Source organism: Crocodylus siamensis, chromosome 8, assembly GCF_052110815.1.
Source record: "Crocodylus siamensis isolate JL-2025a chromosome 8, ASM5211081v1, whole genome shotgun sequence".
Taxonomy (NCBI): domain Eukaryota; kingdom Metazoa; phylum Chordata; order Crocodylia; family Crocodylidae; genus Crocodylus; species Crocodylus siamensis.
Window position 1 is genome coordinate 55,024,793 of NC_143402.1, and position 19,998 is coordinate 55,044,790.

General features: G+C 55.9%; 1 protein-coding gene across 12 annotated transcripts in view; it reads left to right on the top strand.

Annotated features, from left to right (window-relative positions):
* WIZ (WIZ zinc finger) overlaps window positions 1-19,527 on the top strand; it is a 113,091-nt gene extending 93,564 nt beyond the window's left edge. For 5 of the 12 annotated variants that reach the window (XM_090059935.1, XM_090059936.1, XM_090059944.1 and 2 more), the window contains 8 exons: window positions 7,470-7,634; window positions 8,619-9,125; window positions 11,976-12,458; window positions 13,924-14,457; window positions 14,936-15,466; window positions 16,553-16,993; window positions 17,348-17,540; window positions 18,020-19,527. In XM_090059935.1, coding sequence (XP_089916061.1) covers window positions 7,470-7,634; window positions 8,619-9,125; window positions 11,976-12,458; window positions 13,924-14,457; window positions 14,936-15,466; window positions 16,553-16,993; window positions 17,348-17,540; window positions 18,020-18,194 — 3,029 coding nt within the window. In that variant the 3' untranslated portion in view covers window positions 18,195-19,527. The remainder of the gene's footprint in view (window positions 1-7,469; window positions 7,635-8,618; window positions 9,126-11,975; window positions 12,459-13,923; window positions 14,458-14,935; window positions 15,467-16,552; window positions 16,994-17,347; window positions 17,541-18,019) is intronic. The other 7 variants (XM_090059937.1, XM_090059947.1, XM_090059941.1 and 4 more) reach the window with 5 other exon arrangements.
* The last annotated feature ends 471 nt before the right edge of the window (window positions 19,528-19,998 follow it).

The following is a 19,998-nucleotide window of genomic DNA, read 5'->3' on the forward strand; positions in this document are numbered from 1 at the left end:
TCTCCTTTAATCAGCTTTAGCCTCTTGGCTGAAGCTTCAGGCTATTCCTTCAAACCTAGATACAGGCTTCTGTATGATCCTAACCTTCTGGAGGCTTGCAGACATTGGCAGATCTAAAGTTTCAAATACAGCAGCAGCCACTAACATCTAAAGGGAGCTTTCTCCAAACCATTGCAGCTGTTCATGGTTTGTAAGAAGTCCATGGTATGTCACTGGCCAGAAACCAAGGTCCTGCAGTTATCTTGTGTACCCATTTGTTCACTGGCTGCATATCTGTGTTTGGATACACCTGGTGACAGAACCTGAAAGCCATCTGGACCAGCCCACCACAGGTGTCCTGTTGTCACCACCTAGCTACAGTGGTACCCCATTGCAAAGCTGTTGGTACCTGCTAGTATGGCTGTCAGTTTGGAAACATCTTAAAATCGCCATAGTAGAGAAGATGAGATAGAGAACTGGCTCCTAGGATCATAGGAAAGTAGGACTGGAAGGGACCTCATGAGGTCATCTAGTCCAGTGTCCTGCTCAAGGCAGGATCATCCCTGACTAAGTTATCTGGGCTAAGTGCCTGTCTAACCTGCTCTTGAAAACTTCTGGCTAGCCTGTTTCAGTTCTTGAAAACCCTCCTGATGAAACACGTCTTCCTAATCTCCGACCTAAATTTTCCTTGCTGCAGGTTTAGGCCATTGCTTCTATCTAGTCTTGTCATGGTCAAAGAAAAGCCCATCTCCATCTTCTCTGTAATCATCCTAAAGGTGTTTGAAGACTGTTACCAAATCCCCCCTCAGTCTTCTCTTCTCTGTAAGTAAACTCGGTTCATTCAGCCTTTCCTCACACATCTTGCTTCAGATCTCAGAATAGTGCTTCTGTGCATCTGCAGATTTTGCCCACAGCATGTTCTAAGACCCTTGTAAACAACTTGCCCACCTGAGACAGGGCAGACATGGGTTTGCCCCCCTGCTGTTTTACCTTACTGAGGAGTGACCCACATTCTGATACTGGGTCTTGGTTGCAGCATTTTAGCCTTGCCTCTGGTTTTTCATAGAATCATAGAAAAATGGGGCTGGAAGGCACCTTAGGAGTTGCATCTATTCCAGCCCCACTTGACACAGGATCATTCCTCAGCCATCCGAGACAAGCATTTGTCTAACCTATTCTTAAAACTGCAGGACAAACCCTGATCCACAACTACCAGCCATAGTGTTTGAAAGCATGAAGAACACCCGCATGCCCCAGGTAAATCAGGGGGATGAGAGCACTGCCAGCATCCTGCCACTGCACGGATAGGAAGGACTTGGCATTTCTTGGTTTGTTCTTTATCAAACATGTGCTTTAAGAATTGGGGTTGGGGCTGGCCTGGCAGGCATGTCTCTTGGCATGATTTTGCTGCATTAGCTTCCATTTGCTGCAGCAGGATTGTTATCCCTGTGGTACATTCTGCCTGTGATATCCTGCAAACTAAAAGGAAACACTTCCACTGTCTCGTGGCCTCAGTTCCCTTCTTTTTAGAAAGTTATTTGGGGGTTTACAGTATCCAACAGGGGCCTCTAAGAAGTCTTGTTCTGGCCTTTTCCCCTTTGGGTTGCAGTATGACTGGTGTTCCCAGGCTGAGCTGGTGCAAGGCATGCCCCCCTCTTTCAGTTTGTACTTCAGTCAGGGGATTTCCCCCAGCACCATCTGAACTTCCTCTCTTTTAGGCCCATCTCAATGGCTGCTGTTCAGCCTAGGTTAGCTGCGGGTGTCTTATTAACAGCAAGACATCAGCAAGTCCTCCTTGCCACACTGTAGGTAGCACATACCTTGAACTGACCTGTGTGAGAAGCAAGGGGCCTTTGGTGTGATACCTTTTATTAGACCAACCCTATAGCTGGAAGAGATGTTGGACAAGTTTTGGGACATAAACTGCCTTCCTGAGGTCTGGGAAAGAAGCAGGAGCAGCCTAAGATAAGTACCAGATAAAACACTGGCTTGTATTTAACCCTATATGTAAAACAGGCACTTACAGAAAAGGAGAGCTGTAAAAAGGAGCAAGAAGTTATCAGAAGTAACTTCAAAGCAAGAGATCACCTCATTATGTAAAAGAACACAACCATTCAGAAGAGAAAGGAGCTGTTATTACCTGTGAAGTACCAGAGAGATTAGAAGAAACACCAGTTAGATTACAGTGAATCAAGAAACCAGTGTCTCTGTTTATTCCATGGTGTTTAGTGTCCATTAAGGTTATGAATTTTTGTTCCAGGCCTGTTAGTTGAAGTTGTCGTTGAGTATAAGGACTGTGGCCTTAAAGTGACTCAGACAATTTGTATTAGGTGGAAAGCAGGGTAGATTTGCACTTCACAGAGTAACACAGGGGTATCAACCTCATCAGCACCTGCAGGCTGGGTAAGTACTGCAGGGCCAGTTGGTGGGATGGATCAGGCCCACGGACCAGCTCTAAACACCAGCTACACAGGAGCATGTAGCACGCAGGTTCAGTCCAAGCCTCAAGGGCAGCACTGTGGGTCAGATGGTAGGATTTTGTGGGCTGGATCCAGCCTGTGGGCTGCATCTTTGTGATCCCTGGACTAACTAAATCAGAAATGTGTAGCGTAAGCTTTCAAAAGCATTTGCTTACTTTCTCAGCTACTGGGAAGAGACTGCAGGAAGCAGAGCTTCTAAATAGAAAGCAGTGATTAGAATACAACGGATGGGGAAGGGGGCACTACTAGGAGAGGCAAGGTGGGTAGGAGAAAAATAAAGCAGTTAACCCACAGAGGGACACAGGGCTTTATCCAGGTAAGGGGATAAGAATCTATAGTCTTGGTTTACATGGTACTTAACACAATCCAGTCTGTGAATGATTTCTTGTTCTGCAATTTCCCGTTCAAGTTCTTTTTTCTTGTTGTCTAAGAACAATCACCTTAAGGTCAACAGTGGAGTGTCCAGGGCAGTTCATGTTCTGATCCAGGCTTGTGTGTCTTTCTGAAATTGATGTCATATCAGTGTTTATTCATTCTTACATGTAGGGATCACCCCATCCATCCAAAATAGACAGCAAAGGGGCACGGTCAGTAAGTGAGGGTGTATCTGACATTGGTTGGATGGCACGTAAATGAACCTCAGGTGTTATAATGTGTTGTTTTGTCCAGTGAAGGTGCAGTCTATGTTGATGAGAGGTGCATGGCTAGCATCTGGGTCTGAAGCAAGCTCTGGAGTTATGGAGTGCTGTCTTGGGTTGCTGCTGCAAGTCAAGGTGCCTGTAAATATTTCTTTAGGAACTGGCCACCTTTGAAGCATTACTTAGCAGGCTGTGCCTGTTTACAAGTGCAGATCTTAAGCAGCTCTCATCATCAGCTGTTTCCTGTCTCAAAATACCTTTGCTTTCAGCATGGTGTTTTTCCTGTCTGTAGGTTTTTATATTTCCCACACCTGCTTCCACCTTGCTTGCCCTGGGTCCTGGATTTTCAAATAGGTTACGTGGGGCCTAATGTTACTAATGGTGGTGGAGCTTCTGATTGGTCAATGCACAGCGACTAAAGGCGTTGCATTGACGTTGGTGTCAATGCTCTTCTAAGGAGTGAACGTGCGTAAATGCCTTGAGTGTAGGGGGAACCAGCAACAATATTTTGCATGTAAATGGATGCACAGCCAAAAACATTTGAAAAGAACTGGAACACAGGAAGCAATACTGGCCCTAAGGCTACTCTGACTCCTCTGTTCCACAGTAGGGTTTTAAGCTGGAGACTGCCCCAGATCTTGCTCCCATGACTGGCTGGCAGAAGGGTTTGTGTTCTGGAGACAGATGCCAGCATGGCTTCCTAAAGCAATAGTCCAGGAAGCAGGCCTGTCCCTGAGTCTGAGTGCTGGCCCAGACAAGTGGTGCAGGTACTGGCATGCCAGGTTCATATCGCTCCAGTGCACTGGAGTCTCTTCCCTGCCATGCTCTGCACAGGCAGCAGGTCTCAACTCTGGGCTGTGGGCAGGCAGTGCTCAGGCCAGGCAGGTGTTGGTTGCCCCTGCTATCACAGTCTGACTGACAGATGTGTGGTGTAAAGCCGTGCTCTCACTGCTGTGAGAGCACCTGTCAACTCCATGTCCCTGCTGTTGGCACAGCAGACGGGGACAGATGTGATGCTGCCTGTCACTCTCCCAGTGCCGGGAGCTCAGCTGGGCTGTCTGCCCTCCGGCACTGGGGCTTTGGGGGCAGCTGCCTAGACTGCCAGGGGAGGATGTTGGCAGCAAGGATGGCTGTGACAGACCAGGCAGGGGGCTGCCCAGCAGGGGAGGAGCAGCCCCTGTCACCCCTCAAGGAGGTACCGGGAGTAGCCAAAGGAGCTGAGCATGCTAGAGGGGCCCCACAGGAGCCAGCCCCAGGTAGGACAGCCCTGCAAGCTGGCATGTGGGGGGTGCGAGGGTCCTGCTAATGCCCACCCCTTCCCCCCATCCATCTTCCTCTGCCCCTGCCCCTGCCCTGCCCTATCCTTGGCAGGCCCCAGACCACTGGGGAGGGGAGGGGAGGAGGTCCTTGGCTCTATGGCTCGGAACTCCCCTGCTTCTGCCTGTCCAGGAGAAGACGGCCTCTGCTGCTCCCGCCTGGCCGGCCCCGGCCGGCAATCGCTCGGCGCGCCACTGTGGCGGCCTGTGCCCGCGGCGCAGCGGCTCGTCTACTCCTGCCTGGCGGCGCGCACCCCCGCCCGGCCGCCGCCTTTCCTGTCGCGCGGCAGCGCCTCTCGCTCAGACGCCTCGGCGCTCGGCTGTGCCCCCTGGGAGGGGCCCGGCCCAGCCCAGCCCTAGGCCTAGGCCCGGCGCCTCGGCGCTCGGCTGCACGGCCTAGCTGCCGCTCCGCGTGCGCCGGAGCCAAGATGGCGGCCTCCACCTCCGCGCCGCCCAGGGGGACAAAAGCGGCGGCGCCGCCGCGACCGCGGGGCGGGGCCGGAGAGCCCGAGCCGGACGCCGCGCCCGAGCCTGGTGAGCCCTTCCCCGGCCCCCTGGCCCCGGCACTGGCTGCCGCGGGGCGGCCTCGGCCCAGGCCGGTGCCCCTCCCCCCCGCTGTGACAGGCTCGGTGCCCCCGGGGCCTGCCCCCGCATCGTTTCGCGACGGGCCTGGCCTTGCCGCCCCGTCGCCAGGAGCAGGCAGAAGGGCCCCCGGAGGTACTTTAGCGCCGGGGTGGCGGCCTTGGCTTGGACTGTGGGAGGCGAGAGGTACCCCCTCGTTGGGCCCCAGCCCCACCCCGGGCGCGGCGTCACCCTGTGGGGCTCCGACTAGCCCGGACATCCGGGGCAGCCCCGGCTTTCCAGTCCAATCCGTGCCCCAGAAGTGGCTGGGGCCGGCGGGTGCCTGCAGGCGGCAGGGTCCCGGCTCCGGCCTGAGGTCCGAGTTTGCTCGGGGGGGAGCTGAGGTGATTACCCCCCCCCCCCCAAACTGGCGCCGGGTGGCTCTGAGAAGGCCTCGGGCGTTTGAATCCCCCCTCCCCCCCTTCCGCCGGCCGTTTGAGACCCTCCAGAGGGAGCTGCATCTCCCCAGCGTGAAGGCGCCCGTTGGGATCCCCCTTTCTTTTCGCAGCAGGGGAGACAGCAGCTTCCTTGGTAACTGGTTCCTGGCGGCGTGGGTGTGAGTGGCGGTGCGTTCTGCTGGGTGTAGCCTGAGCCGTAGGGGCACCTGCCTGCTTTAGCTTGTATTTGCCTCTTTTTTAAACGGCTGCTGAGCAGGTGACAAGTCCAGGAACTAGGCAGAGTAACGCGTGGGTTGTACAAGTTGCCCAAATCCATCTTTGTCTTAGCTGTTCCTTTTACTCATCCTATCTCTAATGTTTTCCGTGGAGCCCAGTGATCTTAGCGTGGTGACACTGTCTATAGGCTCCTCAAAGCTTATTGCTGCTTTTTATCCATTTTCTCAGCAGTCATCTTAGTTGTGCCCCTAAGATCATAGGATCTGAAGGGACCTTGTGAAGTCTAGTCCAGTGTTTCTCAACCCGTGGATGGTGAGAATACATGAAAGGGTCACAAACAAACTTTTAAAAAATGGATTCTCCTTTAAAAGAGAAAAACACAGGAAACTGGCTTTTCCCTTGTAGGCTGGCAGAGTTCCAGCTTGCAAAGGTCTGCTTGGGGGCACCCCATGTACCACACACACCTTCATGCCCCATGTACACCCCCGTACCTGGTACACCACCCCTGCCGCATGCACTGGGGACAGGGGGCAGTGGGTTGGGACTAGCTGTCCGTGTTTACAAATGGGTCCTGGTACAAAAACAGTTGAGAAACACTAGACTAGTCCTACCCCTTGCTCAGGGCAGGATCATTGCTGACTAAACCATGCCAGCCCAGTGTCTGTCTTCTGTCCAGTGTGTGACCATTGTCCCTGTCTGAACGTTCCTCCTAATCTCCCATTTAAATTCCCTTTGGTACAGTTTGCAGCCTTTGCTCCTAGTTCTGTCCCCTTCACCCACAGAGAAAAGCACATCTCAGTTCTTTCTGTAATTGCCCTTCAGGTATTTGAAGACTGTTTATGCAGTGCTTGACCACTCTTACAGTCAGAAAGTTCTTCCTGTTCTCCAGCCTGAATTTACCCTGCTGCAGCTTGAGGCCATTGCTTCCAGTCCTGTCCTGTACAGCCACTGAGAAAAGAGAAAGCAGCTTTTTTTTTCTCCAGCAGGCTTGCATTGGAAATGAAACACCTGGATGGAAAACAGCCTAAATAAATGATCTGCTTCCCCAAAGCAGTATCGCTAGCCCTTGCCCTTGCCCTTCCCTAAGGTCTCTTGTCAGTTCTGTTGCCTTTATCCATTTAGTCTTACAACCACCGCAGAGGGCAGTACCCATTGCTCTGACTATCAGTATCCCTGTCATGTTAGCAAGCCCTGTTGATGAGGTTATTAATTCTTTGATCCTTATGAAGTGCTGACAGGACTGTAATTTCTAAGGTCTGTGACAAGTCGTACTAGTTCATAAAATGCTGTTATGTCAGTGATGTGTATATTCTTACCTCGCTGGCAACAAATAGATGGGTAGGGGCTGGCTGGGCTGTCTGCCCAGTGCCAAGCCCAGTGTAGGTCTGGACCGTGTCCAGAGCTACTCCTACAGAAACAGCACTATGAAACGGGATGGGGCTGGGAGGGGGTGAGGGTGGACTGTATGCTGCTGAGAGAGCGGGCAGCTTCCAGAAGAATCCTTTACATCCCAGTGCAGTGGTGACTGGTAATGTGATCCCATCCAATGCATGTGTGAGCCCATGGTTCTTGGTCTGTTGATGACAGCCAGATTTGCCCAACAACATCTCTTACCTGTAAAGCTTCCTCTGTTCCCATGAGTAGCTGGCAGGAGCCGGGAGGCTTTTGTCACTTCCATTCTTCAGTCTTGGTAACAGGAAGCTAATGAATAACTTTTAGGGCGTTTTGATGGCAGGCAGAGCGGCTTAACCTTTATTCAGGTTTCTGTTGAGTGAGTTTTGTTAACACTTCACTATTTACAGTGTTCCCTTCTCTTGGCAGTCATGGCCTCTGAGGAGGATGAGATGGTGGCAGTTGAGTTGGGCTTGCCACCCCTTCCAAAGAAGAGTGCTACCCCCGGTCAGCTGGATCAGCCTTCAAACCGAATAGGGACCAAGCTGTCTCCTGAACCACCGGGAAGCAAGCCAGACCCCCAGGACTCCAAAAGTGAGTGTCTTCCCACCACAGCTGGCACTTTTTCCTGTAGAAGGAAGTCTTTCTCCCAAGAACCATGGAGGACTCCAGTTCAGATTCACAGAAGTTTAGGGCTGGAAGGGACCCCATGAGAGTTCTATTATTCTTAAATTCATGTGATTTTTTTTTTTAATAACCATTTTGTTCTCGATGGGCAATTGTTTTTGCCAAAGCCATGCCCCCCCGAGCCAGCTCTTTAGGGTGACAGGAACAGCAGGCCAGGGAGTGAGGTGGAAAGACTTGAAATTTTAAGGAAAGAGGATGGGTTCTGGCAACACCCACTGCATACTAGACACTTACCAGACATTGAAGATAGGCCTAGACATGGCTATGGGGCACTGTGCTGGTGCCTCAGGCAGTGCCTGTGGGGCTTGCAGATTCACTCTTCTCCTCAGAAGTATCTGCATCCCAGTTTCAGAGGGGACTTTGTTGTGTCTGGAAGTAGTGCCCAAGAGCCTGTGCTGAGCAGCTGGAAGTATAACTGAGCAACAGGTGTAAAGAGAGAGTCACAGACATTGTGCACACTCCCACCCCCCAGCAGGTCAGGCCACACAGCAAAGAAGCAGCTGATTGCAGGGGCACCAGCTCTGCTGTTCCTGCACAGATCTCAAACTTTGGCCTTTTGCTGCCATATCTCTTTGTTGCCTTGGGCCTGACATGCAGCACCTCTCTTCTGCAACTTCTTCTCTGCTCCCTGCTGGTTGCTGCAGGGGCATCCAGAAGCCCTAGTGGTGGGGAGGGGGGCTCTAACAATCAGTGGAGTAGTCCCTTGCCCCAGGGAGCCTGCAGGACGATGCTTTGCCATCCAGAAGGGAGGTGGCTAAGATGGCAGGGAGGGGTGGGGTGGCTAGAGCAGCTGGCACAGTGCTGTGGGGGTGGCTGCCTGCCTGCAGGTTCTGGACAGTGCAGGCACCTGGTGTGAGCCCCACCCCCTCTGACACCTGCTCCTCTTTGCAGCCCAAAACCTCACAACGTGCGAGGTCTGTGGCGCCTGTTTCGAGACCCGCAAGGGCCTGTCCAGCCATGCCCGCTCCCACCTGCGCCAGCTTGGTGTGGCTGAGTCAGAGAGCAGCGGTGCCCCCATTGACCTGCTCTACGAACTGATGAAGCAGAAGGGCAAGCCCGACGGCAGCCCCATGTCCCCAACGCTTGGGAAGAAGTCCAGCTCCCCCAAGGAGGGGACAGCTGGCTCCCCACGGCCTGCACTTCTGGCTCTCAGCAAGGTGGGCGAGCGCCCGCCCGATGCCCCCATCAACAAGGCCATCAAGTCCCCACCGGGTTTCTCCTCGAAAAACCTCTCGCAGCCGGGCTCCCCCATCCTCAAGAAGGTGCCTCCCTCGCTCTCGGGATCTCCTCCTCTGAAGAACCCCGAGGACAAGCCCCACAAGCTGCCTCTGAGCCCCCTGCAGAGCTCCCCAAAAGCACAGTGGCCGCAGCCTGAGGACGAAGGGCCCCTGAATCTGAGTGAGTCCCTTTGCCTTTGTCATTTCCCCCTGGGCTTGGGGCAGGGACCTGGGGCTGTAGGCACCCTTGCTGACTGTGGCACAGCTGCTGGTGGGTTGGGCAGCCTATTTTGCTTGGCCTTGCTGAGCATACCATCATGGCCCCTGGCATGAATCAGCCAGAAGCCCTGTACCCCATCCTGGATGGGAGGGTGCAATCAGGGATCTGCTAGTACTTTTCCCTGGGTGGGGGAGGACCCAGAGCGACTGTTTCTCTCACCTGGCTGTCAGCATCCTTGCCTTGCAAACCAATGTGGGGGGCAGAGACCTGCAGACTTGGGTTGGGGGTGCCTGTCTCATTCACAGCTGTGTGAATCCCTCCCTGCCTCTGGTGCATGTGGTCATAGCTCATAGGGGAAGGGATTCACCTCTGCTTGGTTTAGTGTGGACTCCTCTCCTGTCCTCTCTGAAGCGGTCTTAGTAAAGCTGGATCTTGCAGTTGTTACAGTTGGGGGAGCAGAGCACACCATCTCCTCAGGGCTTCATGGTTGCAAGGCACCTATGCAGCCACCTGCCTGAGTGCTTCTGTTCTGGGCCTGAGGAGTCCTGCCACCAACGCACCCCTACCTTTTTCCAAGCGAATCATCCTGCAGCATGCCGCATGTCAGCTTTCAGCACATCCCTGTCCCCTCAGTGCCCCGCCTCTTATGGGAAGCCCGGAGCCCTTTGGGAGACACCAGCCAACGTGACGGGGCATTAAACCATCCAGGTCTGAACTAGCCCTGCAGCTTGCTAGACTCCTGCTCTGCACACACTCGGAGCCCAGGGATCTGTGAAAGAGTTAGTCCAGCATGACGCGGCGCAGCACACTGAGTCTGAGGGAGACTTCAGCTCTGCCTGGCCCTGACCAAGGAGTCCAGTGCAGCCTATCGCAGGAACTGATATTGGCCCCAGGGGCCCCAGCCAGGTACCTTCTCAGCCCCTTACACCCTCCACTTCATGAAGCTCTCCTGTGCCAGCCTAGCAGCATGTTCGGAGGGTGTGTCAGCCCAGGTGCCTTAGCTCCGTTGCTTTTCCATCTCAATTTCAGTCTTCCTTCATACGTTGCTTCTTGCACAACCTTGCTTTGCTTTGTTGAGGCCAGCAGTAGTAGCAGGACTGCTGTCCCAGCCACCCTATTCCCCAAAGGCAGGTCTGGTCTGAGGCAATCTGCAAGCCCTGAGCAGTCTGCTTGGGCTCTTTGGCCCCTGCCCTAGGCTGTGCCAGCCAGTAAGAGCACAGTCAGTTTGTCTGCATTGATGTGCCAAGTCTCATCTGTTTGCATCTGGACTTTCACGGCTCCCCATCCCACCAGCTAAGCAGACGCCAGCAGGGGAGGCTTTGTGGCCTGCGCAGCTGTTCTGAATGGTCTAACATCCACATTCCACTCAGTTCTTCCACCACCCTCCTCATGCCTTCACCCTTAACAGTACCTTATGGGGTCTGTTCCACCCTAATGCAGAGGTGCCTTGACCCCATCTGGCTCGGCAGGGGTAGAGGCAGCCAATTCTGCTGCTCCTACACAGGCAGGAAAGAGGCTGTAAAATAACTGCTAGGAAAACCAAGTGTCTGATTGCTGTGTCTCTGACCAATTCCCACCCTCAGTTCCTTGCACCACTGCCCTTCCTTGTCTGTCTGCACTACTGACAAGGACTGAGCCTAGACCAGTTGTCCAAGTCGCCAAAGCAGCTGCAGTGTGTGCTGGCCTCCAGCCGAGATCAGTAGCTGCGCATGGCTCTTCCTTGAGGCTGTAGAAGCCAGCTGGGCAAGCGGATGTTTGTCTGGCCTGTGGATACCCAGTCATGTGCCCACAGTTTGGCTATTGCTGCGACATCCTGCCTGCTTGATGCTGCTAGATTTGCATGGAAGAGGTCTTGCCACCACAGCTGCATGAGGTGGGCCTTCTGCACAGATGTGCATGGACCTGGCTTGTGCACTGTGCTGCCTGTGTCCAGCACTGACTTCCCTGTCCTTGCTGTCAGCCAGTAGTGAACAGGCTTTCCAGGGCTTCTGAAAAGCCTCAGCCGTGCCTAACCCTGTGGGGCCTGTTGTGGGGTGACGTTGTGGAAGGGGACGCCAACTCCCTTGGTCAAAATCACTTTATATAAAGCAGGGGGTGTTCTGAATTGATCCAAGTCCTCCTCTGCTGCAGGGGCCAGGGGAGGAGACGGAATGATGTTTCAGAGCTTGCTGCAGTTGGCCCTTGCAGGCTCAAATGAGCACCCTTTTAAACAGCTAGGACTGGGGATAGCCAAGTTCTCAGTGCAAGAGGTCCACGAGTCATCCTGTCTTGTCACAAATCACCAGCCCTTAAGATCCCTTCAGTCTGATTCTCTTTCTGCCATTTCTGGCCTGCAACTAGGTGAGACTCGAACAATGGCAACCCTGGAGGGGGCAGCTACAGTTGCCTATGGCCCTCTGACACTTCAAAGCTCCAGCATTCAAGGGGTGTCAGGCACTAGGCCCAGGCCGTCGATGGCAGTGGGAAGGACTGCGTAGCTGCAGCTGGTCAGGAACAGAGGAGCCAGTGGTCAGATTATTAGGTGTTGTTCCCCTGGCCACTGATTTTATTGCAGCAGTTTAGAGAGATTTGTAGCGTGTTCCATGGAGATGTTGCAAGTGTGAAGCCCCAAGGTGGCAGGTTTCCAGTGGAGTCCCAACATAGCCCTGTGGGCAGCGGCAGAAGCATGGCCCTCGGCCAGCACATTCCTAACTCTTACGCTAGGGTGGAGAGACGGCCCAGGCGAGGTCCGGGCAGGGCCATCCCCGGTGCTCCACAGCCATGCGCCCCAGTGCCCGTCCATGTTGTGATGAATGTGTTTTCTTTTCGCAGCTGTAGATAGTGACTCGGGCAGAGACCTTGACTGCCAGTTATGTGGTGCCTGGTTTGAAACCAGAAAGGGCTTGTCGAGTCACGCTAGAGCCCACCTGAGACACCTCGGCGTGACCGACCCTGATGCAAAAGGATCCCCCATTGACGTGTTAAATGACCTCATCCAAAGCGAAGACTTCAAAAGCCGTCTGTCCTCTCTCCTCCCTAGTGAGAGAAAGGCGTTAGGAGAGCTGGGGGCCTCCCCCAGACCCAGCCCAAAGAGCTCAGCTGCTGCAGCGCCCACAGCAGGCGTGAAACCACCACCGCCACCACGGCCCCTGGGCAGAGAGCCATCCAGGCTTCCACCTCACTCCCCTCCACCAGCCAAGAAACTGAAGCCACAAGCCCACAGGCTGTCAGCCGGGGCCAGCCTGCACAGGAAACAGCACCTTTCCTCCACCGCCTACTGGGCTTCAGATGCTGGGATGTCTCCACTCAACCTTTGTAGGTTCCCTCTCAACACAGCCTCCTCTCTCCCCACTCCTACTCCCCCTCCCAGTCCTTGTTTTGTGAAGCCCAGAGTCCAAGCCCTGTCCTGTACCCAGTGGAGACTTCTGTTAGGCAGGAACTGAAATGTACTCTACTGGTGGCCTGCCTTTCCTCCCTATAAGCATCACCTTTCCTGGTTCTCATGGCTGGCTCCTAGTGTGCTGCTCTTGGCCTGTCCTTGGCAGGGCACGTGTGCGGCCTTCCCACTGCAGTCCAGGCCCTCTCCTGCCCCATGTAGTCTTAGATACCCACTAGAGTACTCTGCATTCAAGCCCAGTGGGTCGTGAGATGCTCCCGGGTAGATCCATGGCTGGTTAAGTCACTCCCTTTCAGGACAGTTCAGGGTATGGCAGTTTCTGCTCTTTCTAGGGCATTATCACTGCTTCTCAGGGCCCAGCCCCTGCTGCCCAGTGCTGCATGCGTTCATCTGAGCTCGCCACAGGGGACCAAGCTCCATCATCCTTGCTGTCAAGCCAGCATTCAGGGGGCTGGAGCTCACTCCGGGAGGGGGTCAAGCTGCCGTCGTACTGTACCTAAGGGCACACATCTGGGGGTTGCTCCTTTCCCCTCAGGCAGGGAGGGCCAAGTACCAGGTCCAGCTCCGCCGTGCACTCTCTCTCCTCTGAGCTGGCAATATTGTATTGCCCAGCTCCCACCCTGACAGCCTGTTGACTTGCACTCATTCACTGCTAAGCATTCACTGCAGGAGACTGCATGGCTCAGCCCGTGGCTTCCTATGGTGGCAGACATGTTATGTTTTGTGCAAATCCTCCATCCACTCCAGCACATGCTGAAAACCAGGGCTTCCTGAAGCACTCCACAGGCAGGAACACCGCAGATGCAGGAGCTTGGGGGTGAGGGGTGCCAAAGGCTGAGTACCTAGCACATGGATTAGTCAGGGTATGCTCAGCCTCTAGTGTACAGAGTGCTGCCAACTGGCATGGCAGGGGCATGTGCTACTGAGCTGCCAGGGAAGACTGTTTGGGGTTGACAGGGAGGAGACTTGAAGGGGCATGTGTGCGTATCCTTGCAGGTCCCTGTCCCTATGGGGAACTCAGCCTACAGGCACATGCCTCAGCAGCCTGGGGTAGGGAATGCTCCCTCCAGGATACACCCAGAGACACCAAGGCAACTACCTCATCCCAGGCCACCTGCCTGCAAGAGCCAGCAAAGGAAACCTCTGGCATTTGTGCCTATTCTGGATGTTCACAGAGTAGCTGCTTCCCTCCCTCATGGCCATCCCCAGCATCTGTTGTGCTGCCCAGGCATCCATCGATGACCTGAGTCTTCTTTTTCTCTCTGGGGTATCTTTACTATTGTACAGAGTCTCAAACCTGTGCCATGTGTTAGGGGACATTCTTGCTGACACCCCAGCATTGTGTCATGCCAAGGTAACCCACCTCTCCCCTCCTTGTTTCAGCCTCGGGGGCAGAGCCTGTGCGGGACATCCGGTGTGAGTTCTGTGGCGAGTACTTCGAGAACCGCAAGGGCCTGTCTAGCCATGCCCGGTCCCATCTGCGGCAGATGGGGGTGACCGAGTGGTACGTCAACGGTTCCCCTATTGACACCCTGCGCGAGATCCTCAAGCGCAGGGGTCAGCCCCGGAGTGGTGCTTCCAACACACTTGCACCAGGGCAGAAAGCCATGGCCAAGGCCATCCTGGGCATGGGGTCACTGGAGCCACGTGGTCCTGGGGACCTGCATGTGGCCACCCTCTCCAAGAAGGTCCAGCAGCCAGGGAGTCCCATGGGACAGTCGCCTACCTCCTCCCCACCCCCAACTGCCAGGAAGATGTTCCCTGGGCTCTCCCCAACCTCCTTGCAGAAGAAGCTGAAGCAGGACCACATGCGGGTGGAGATCAAGCGGGAGATGCTATCAGGTGGCCTCCACAGCGAGCACCATCCTTCTGACCGGGCCTGGTCCCCGCGGGACGAGATGTCTCCCTTGAACCTTTGTAAGTGCCACCAGCAGCCGCCCTGCCTGCACTGATGGTAGAGATTCCTGTCCTGACAGGACCTGTGGTGGGAAAGTAGGGAGCTGTCATACTAAAGGAAGGCCCTGGGTGACAGGAATCCTGGTGTCTACCTACGGCTGGGGTGGAGCATGGCCCAAAGGCCAGGAGATCTTTTGGTCAAACGGCTTTTCTCTTTGGGGACTGTACTTACCTGGTTTGCGGGGGAGGGTTGGGACAGCATCGGTGACATTCTTCAGGAGTCCTTGGGGCAGGCTGGAGAAGGGCAGGTGTTGGCATCTGTCTCCATTTAGCAGATGTAGTTGAGAGCCCAGGTGCCTCCCTGCTTTCTGGGGGTCTGTAGCTGCAAGCTTACCCACCCTTGCTCTACCTGCTCTCTGTGTGTGTGGGATGGCGAAGGGACATGCCCAGTCATAGGGCACAGTCTCCTTCCACTGATACCACTCTCCACTCCCAACAGCTTCACGAGCTGACCCTGTGCGGGACATCCGCTGTGAGTTCTGTGGCGAGTTCTTTGAGAACCGCAAGGGCCTGTCCAGCCATGCCCGGTCCCACCTACGGCAGATGGGAGTGACCGAGTGGTCTGTCAATGGTTCCCCTATTGACACCCTCCGTGAGATCCTCAAGAAGAAGTCCAAGCCGTGCATCATCAAGAAGGAGCCACATGCCTCCAGCATTGAGCCCCCCAAGCTGCTGGGTGAGGATGGGATTGACCCCAAGTCCCCTGGGAAGGTTCTGCACGCCATGGCACTGTCTCCGCTGGGTGGGCGACCAGGGAAGCCTGGCCCAGGTGGCTCCAGCCTGGGTCGTGAGCTCTCGCTCACGCCGCTCACCAGCAAGTCCCCAGGTGGCTTCCTGACACCGCTTCCCACCAAGCGGCCCCTGCAAGACGACCGTCTGGGTGGGCACACGGAGATGAAGCAGAAGGCCTACATCCAGACTGAGCTGCCCTTCAAGACCAAGTCTGTCCACGACAAGCCTGCGCACACATGTAAGTGGGGATGGGGGTGTTGGGGATCTGGGCTGAGGCCCCAGCTACAACACTGGGCACTGTCCATAGTGGGGGTGGTGGAGAGTCCAGAGGAATCAGGCCATACCCCAGAGAGAACTGGCTGGCTGGCTGCAGCCAAATGCTAGAGGGCACTGGGGCTGTTGCTGCTGGGAAGGAGTCTCCCTCAGAGGCACTGGGTGTTAGCTGCAGCCCAGGCTGGGAATGGTCACTGGGCTGAGTGTTCCTGCTGGGACTCAACCCCAAAGATTCCTGGTTAGAGTCGTGCCTCTCCACTTAGGGTCAGATTGAACATCGCATTGGAGGGGGTGGTGGGGGTCAAGAGGAAATTTTAATCCATTGTCAAACCAATATGGACTGGGGGTGGTTTTTGCCTTCCTTTGTTGCAAGGAGTGTGGCCTTTGCCTGGCATCTCTCAGGCATATTTTAGTAACCCTCACAGCAGGGCACTGGCAGCCCTTGCTTCCCCTGCTTTACCTGTGGCAGGTGTGGGTGCTCTGCCTTGTGGTTGTGTAGTAGTGTTGACTGTGTAGTTTCAGTAGTAGGTGAGAGAAGAATTTGCATTGGATGGTTTGGATGGGGCTGATCCTGCATCAGGCAGGGGGTTGGATTAGATGCGATCTCCAGAGGGCTCTGCCTGCCTGACTTTAACTGTGGTTATGTGAAAGGGACCAGCCTGAACATCTGGGCTGGACTCAGTCTCCTCCCTGCCCAACCTGGATCCCAGAGCTCTCTGCAGCCTAAGCAAAGCAGTCTGTTGACGCCAAGTGAGCACAGTTTGTGATGCTGGGTGTCCCAGGTAGTGGTGCATGCCCTGCAGAGCAGCCAGCAGGTGCCCAAAGCCTGCCGTGTCCTCATGGGGGGTGGGTCTCTCCAGCTGGATGCAGACCACTGATCCCACAGGGACTCCAGGGGTTGGGGTTGGGTAGTCAGGCTCCAAGGCTACTGTAGTGCCCCATAGCCTGGGGCAGGGAGGGAAGGACAGGTGGGAAGGGGGAAGTCCCCCCCTTGCCACCCCGCCCCATCCCTGTGAGCTCTCATCTTGTTTGTCTCCCCCCCTCCCCGCAGCCAGTGAAGCCTGCTGTGAGCTCTGTGGGCTCTACTTTGAGAACCGCAAGGCACTGGCCAGCCATGCCCGAGCCCATCTGCGCCAGTTTGGTGTGACCGAGTGGTGCGTGAATGGCTCGCCCATTGAGACCCTGAGCGAGTGGATCAAGCACCGGCCACAGAAAGCCGGCGCCTACCGCAGCTACATCCAGGGTGGTCGCCCCTTCACCAAGAAATTTCGCAATGCCTCCCATGCCCGGGAGCAGGAAGTCACAGCCAAGCGCCTACCCCTCAGCTTGCAGCCTGGTGGAATGGCCCTGGTGGGCAAAAGCCTGGCAAGCGAGTTGGTGCACGGCGAGCCTGGGAAGCTGCTGGATGGGGGTGGTGCCAGTGAACGGCCCATGATCACCTCACCCCTGTCCCTGGTCAAGGTGGAAGAGCACCAGCGCCAGAACATCAACAGTGAGTCAGAGCTACCCCGGGCAGGCCAGGCCAAGCCAGGCTGGGGGCTCAACCCTGGACCCTTCTCTCTAGCAGTATGGGAATGAGGTGGGGGGGAGACCACAGACAGACTGCAAGCTCCTCCAAGGCAAGCCTCTATTCATCCCACCCCCCTCCCTCTCTGAGCAGTCAGCTGCACAGTCATGTGTTCCTGCAGGCATGGAAGGGAGATCGGTTGGTTGTATGGCCCTATGCAGCTAGTCAGGCCCCCAGGAGGCAGGGCAACGTGGCGGGGGGTCAAACTAGGCCTGCAATGGTCCTGTGGGGCACATCTCACTGTGCCACCCAGGTCTGAATTTTCCTCTTCCACCCTAGAGTTTGAACGGAGACAGGCCCGGCCCCCGGAGGCCCCAGCATCCCGTGAGGAGGAGGCCGGTGACTTCCAGCAGAAGATGGAAGAGGCGCGCCAGCCCCCACCCCGCATGCGGCCAGTGCCCTCACTGGTACCCCGGCCACCGCAGACGTCCCTGGTGAAGTTTGTGGGCAACATGTACACCCTCAAGTGCAGGTTTGTCTGGTGGGGGTAGGGGAGATGCTGACTTACCCCACCCAGGCCATGGGACCCTGGCCAGAGTCCCCAGTCCCTTTCCCTGGAGGGGTCTGCACTCCTTCCAGTGGCGCCCCTGCCCAGTGCATGAGGAACCCCTCCCCCCCCATCACCCCTTGACCAGCAGGGTGTTCTTGAACCCCTACATGTCCTGTGAAACAAGCTGCACAGAACTCCAGGCCTGCTTCAGGCCTGGCTTCATTCAGCACCTCTGTCCCCTACTCTGGCCTGAGTTTGGCTCTCAAAAGGGCTGTTTGTGCCTCCAGCTCATGCCCAGGTTCAGCCACCTTCTGGCAGCCCGTGGGTGCTGCTGCCATGTTGGTCACCCCCCAGCCTGGCTTGGTGAGGCCAGCCCCTCTCACTCCCTGCCCCCCCTCCTATGTCTGCACCGTGAGATCGAGCCCTCCGGGGCTGGGGTTGTCTCTCTTGTGTTTGTGCAGTGCCCAGCACTGCGGGGCCCCGCCGGAGCCACAGCAGCCGGCGCCCGCGGCAGTCCGAGCCGGGGGTTCATGCGCTGGCCTCTCCTGGGCAGGTTCTGCGAGGTGGAGTTCCAGGGCCCGCTCTCCATCCAGGAGGAGTGGGTGCGGCATCTCCAGCGCCACATCCTGGAAATGAATTTCTCCAAAGTTGATCCCCTGCGCAGCGAGGCCGTGGCACCCGAGGCCCAGGCTGTGGCCGAGGCTCAGTGACGGAGCCCTTCCGGGAGCACTGCCTGCTGCCCCCTTTTGGATGCAGACGCTTGCCCCGGAGCCAGCACAACACCGCTGCTGCAGTCACTCCCGGAGAGGGGCAGCTGCCCTCTGAGCACTGGGCTCAGCAGCCCCCAAGGCCCAGCTCCCCCAGAACGACTCACCAAGAGCAGGGGAGCCAGCCTCAAGCACTACATGGAACAGAGCAGTCCGGGGTGCAGCCCTCAGCTCAGAGACAGGACCCTAGAGGATCCCTGGGAAGCACTGGGCTGCGCCCCCACCCAGGGGACTTGTCCCTGAGCCATGGGGAGGGGGCTTCTCTCCCCATCATGAACACCAGTTAGTCCAAAGACTCTGCAGCTCCAGCGAGGGCAGTGTGTCTGCCCCGCGGGCCGCTCAGGCTCAGGCTTGGGCCCAGGCCGTGAGCATGGGGCCAGCACGGAGGGTGGGCTGGAGGGCGACACTGCCGGCTGCTGCCACTGGATTGTGTATGTGGCCGCGGGTTCCTGTATATTCGATTGCGTAGGCAACACGTGTAGTCCGTGTAGATGTCGGAGTCCGTTCTTACCGGGTTGCGCTGCATGTTCCTCTCCCCCGCACCCCCAATGGCACCCCCACCTCCCCTATCACACACATTAAACGGCAAGTCATGGGTTCATTGCTCTGCCCGTCTGCGTCCGTTCATCCTCCCTCCCCCGCCCCCTCGGCGTCCATGTGTTGTCCCACCCAGCTCGCGCACCATTACAGAGGGTGCCATAGCTGGCACAGGGTGCACCCCTCTTTCCACCCTCACTTTGCCATGGGTCATGGCATGTCTCAAGGTCTCTGCCGTGCAGCCTCTCAGGCCAGGCACGGAGGCTCCTGACCAGCATCAGGTGCATACAGAGTTGGCTCAGCTCCAGGTGGCGTGATGGTGAGCGCAGGAGTCTCTGGGGAGGCATCCGGTGCTACTAACACGTCTCCTGCCAACTTGGCTTCCCCCCATGGCAGCAGTGGGAGCATCTGGCCCCCATGCAACACAGCCTGGGCTCCCCTTGCGGCCACACTCGCAGTTGCTTTTTATGTCTAGCTGCATAGAACCTCAAATTTTTTAACTCTAGTTTTGTGTAGAAACAACAAGCATCCATTTTTATTTGGAGTCCCAAGCTGAGCAGAGCTTGGAGGGAATTTACCTTTTAACTTTTTTCATTGGGCCTATTCTGGTTATTAATGTACCTAGGAATATGTAAATTAGATTAAACTTCTCTTCTGAAAACAAACCCCTGGTGTCTCTGAGTGCTTGCCTGTGTCCCAGCCAGTCTCAAACACAGGAAAAAGGGGCTGGTTTGTCCTGAAAAGCCTGGGCTGGGGAGGCTTGAGGCTCTGTCTGGAATAATCCAAGAAGAGTTCCCAAGGGAGATTCGTGACCTCTTTGCTCCCATGGTGGGGCAGCAGGGGAGTCCTCTTTCCACATCCCTATAGGTATTTTCCAGGAATTGCACCATTAGGAACATGTGGAGTGGCTGCAGATCAGAAACATACTGTGACCAGGAGTTCTGCTTCTCCACTGAAGGGCCCAGAGGCTGGTGAGTAGACACCCAAGGGAGGGCTGTGCCTGCCTGTGGTTAGCTATGGGGGCTGGGGATGATGTCATCCTGAGTGCACAGCCCAGCCAGTGGTGATGTTCCTCACTGACCCATCAACACGGAGCAAAGAGAAGCCCATGCTATCCATGGCCCAAAGCTAATGAT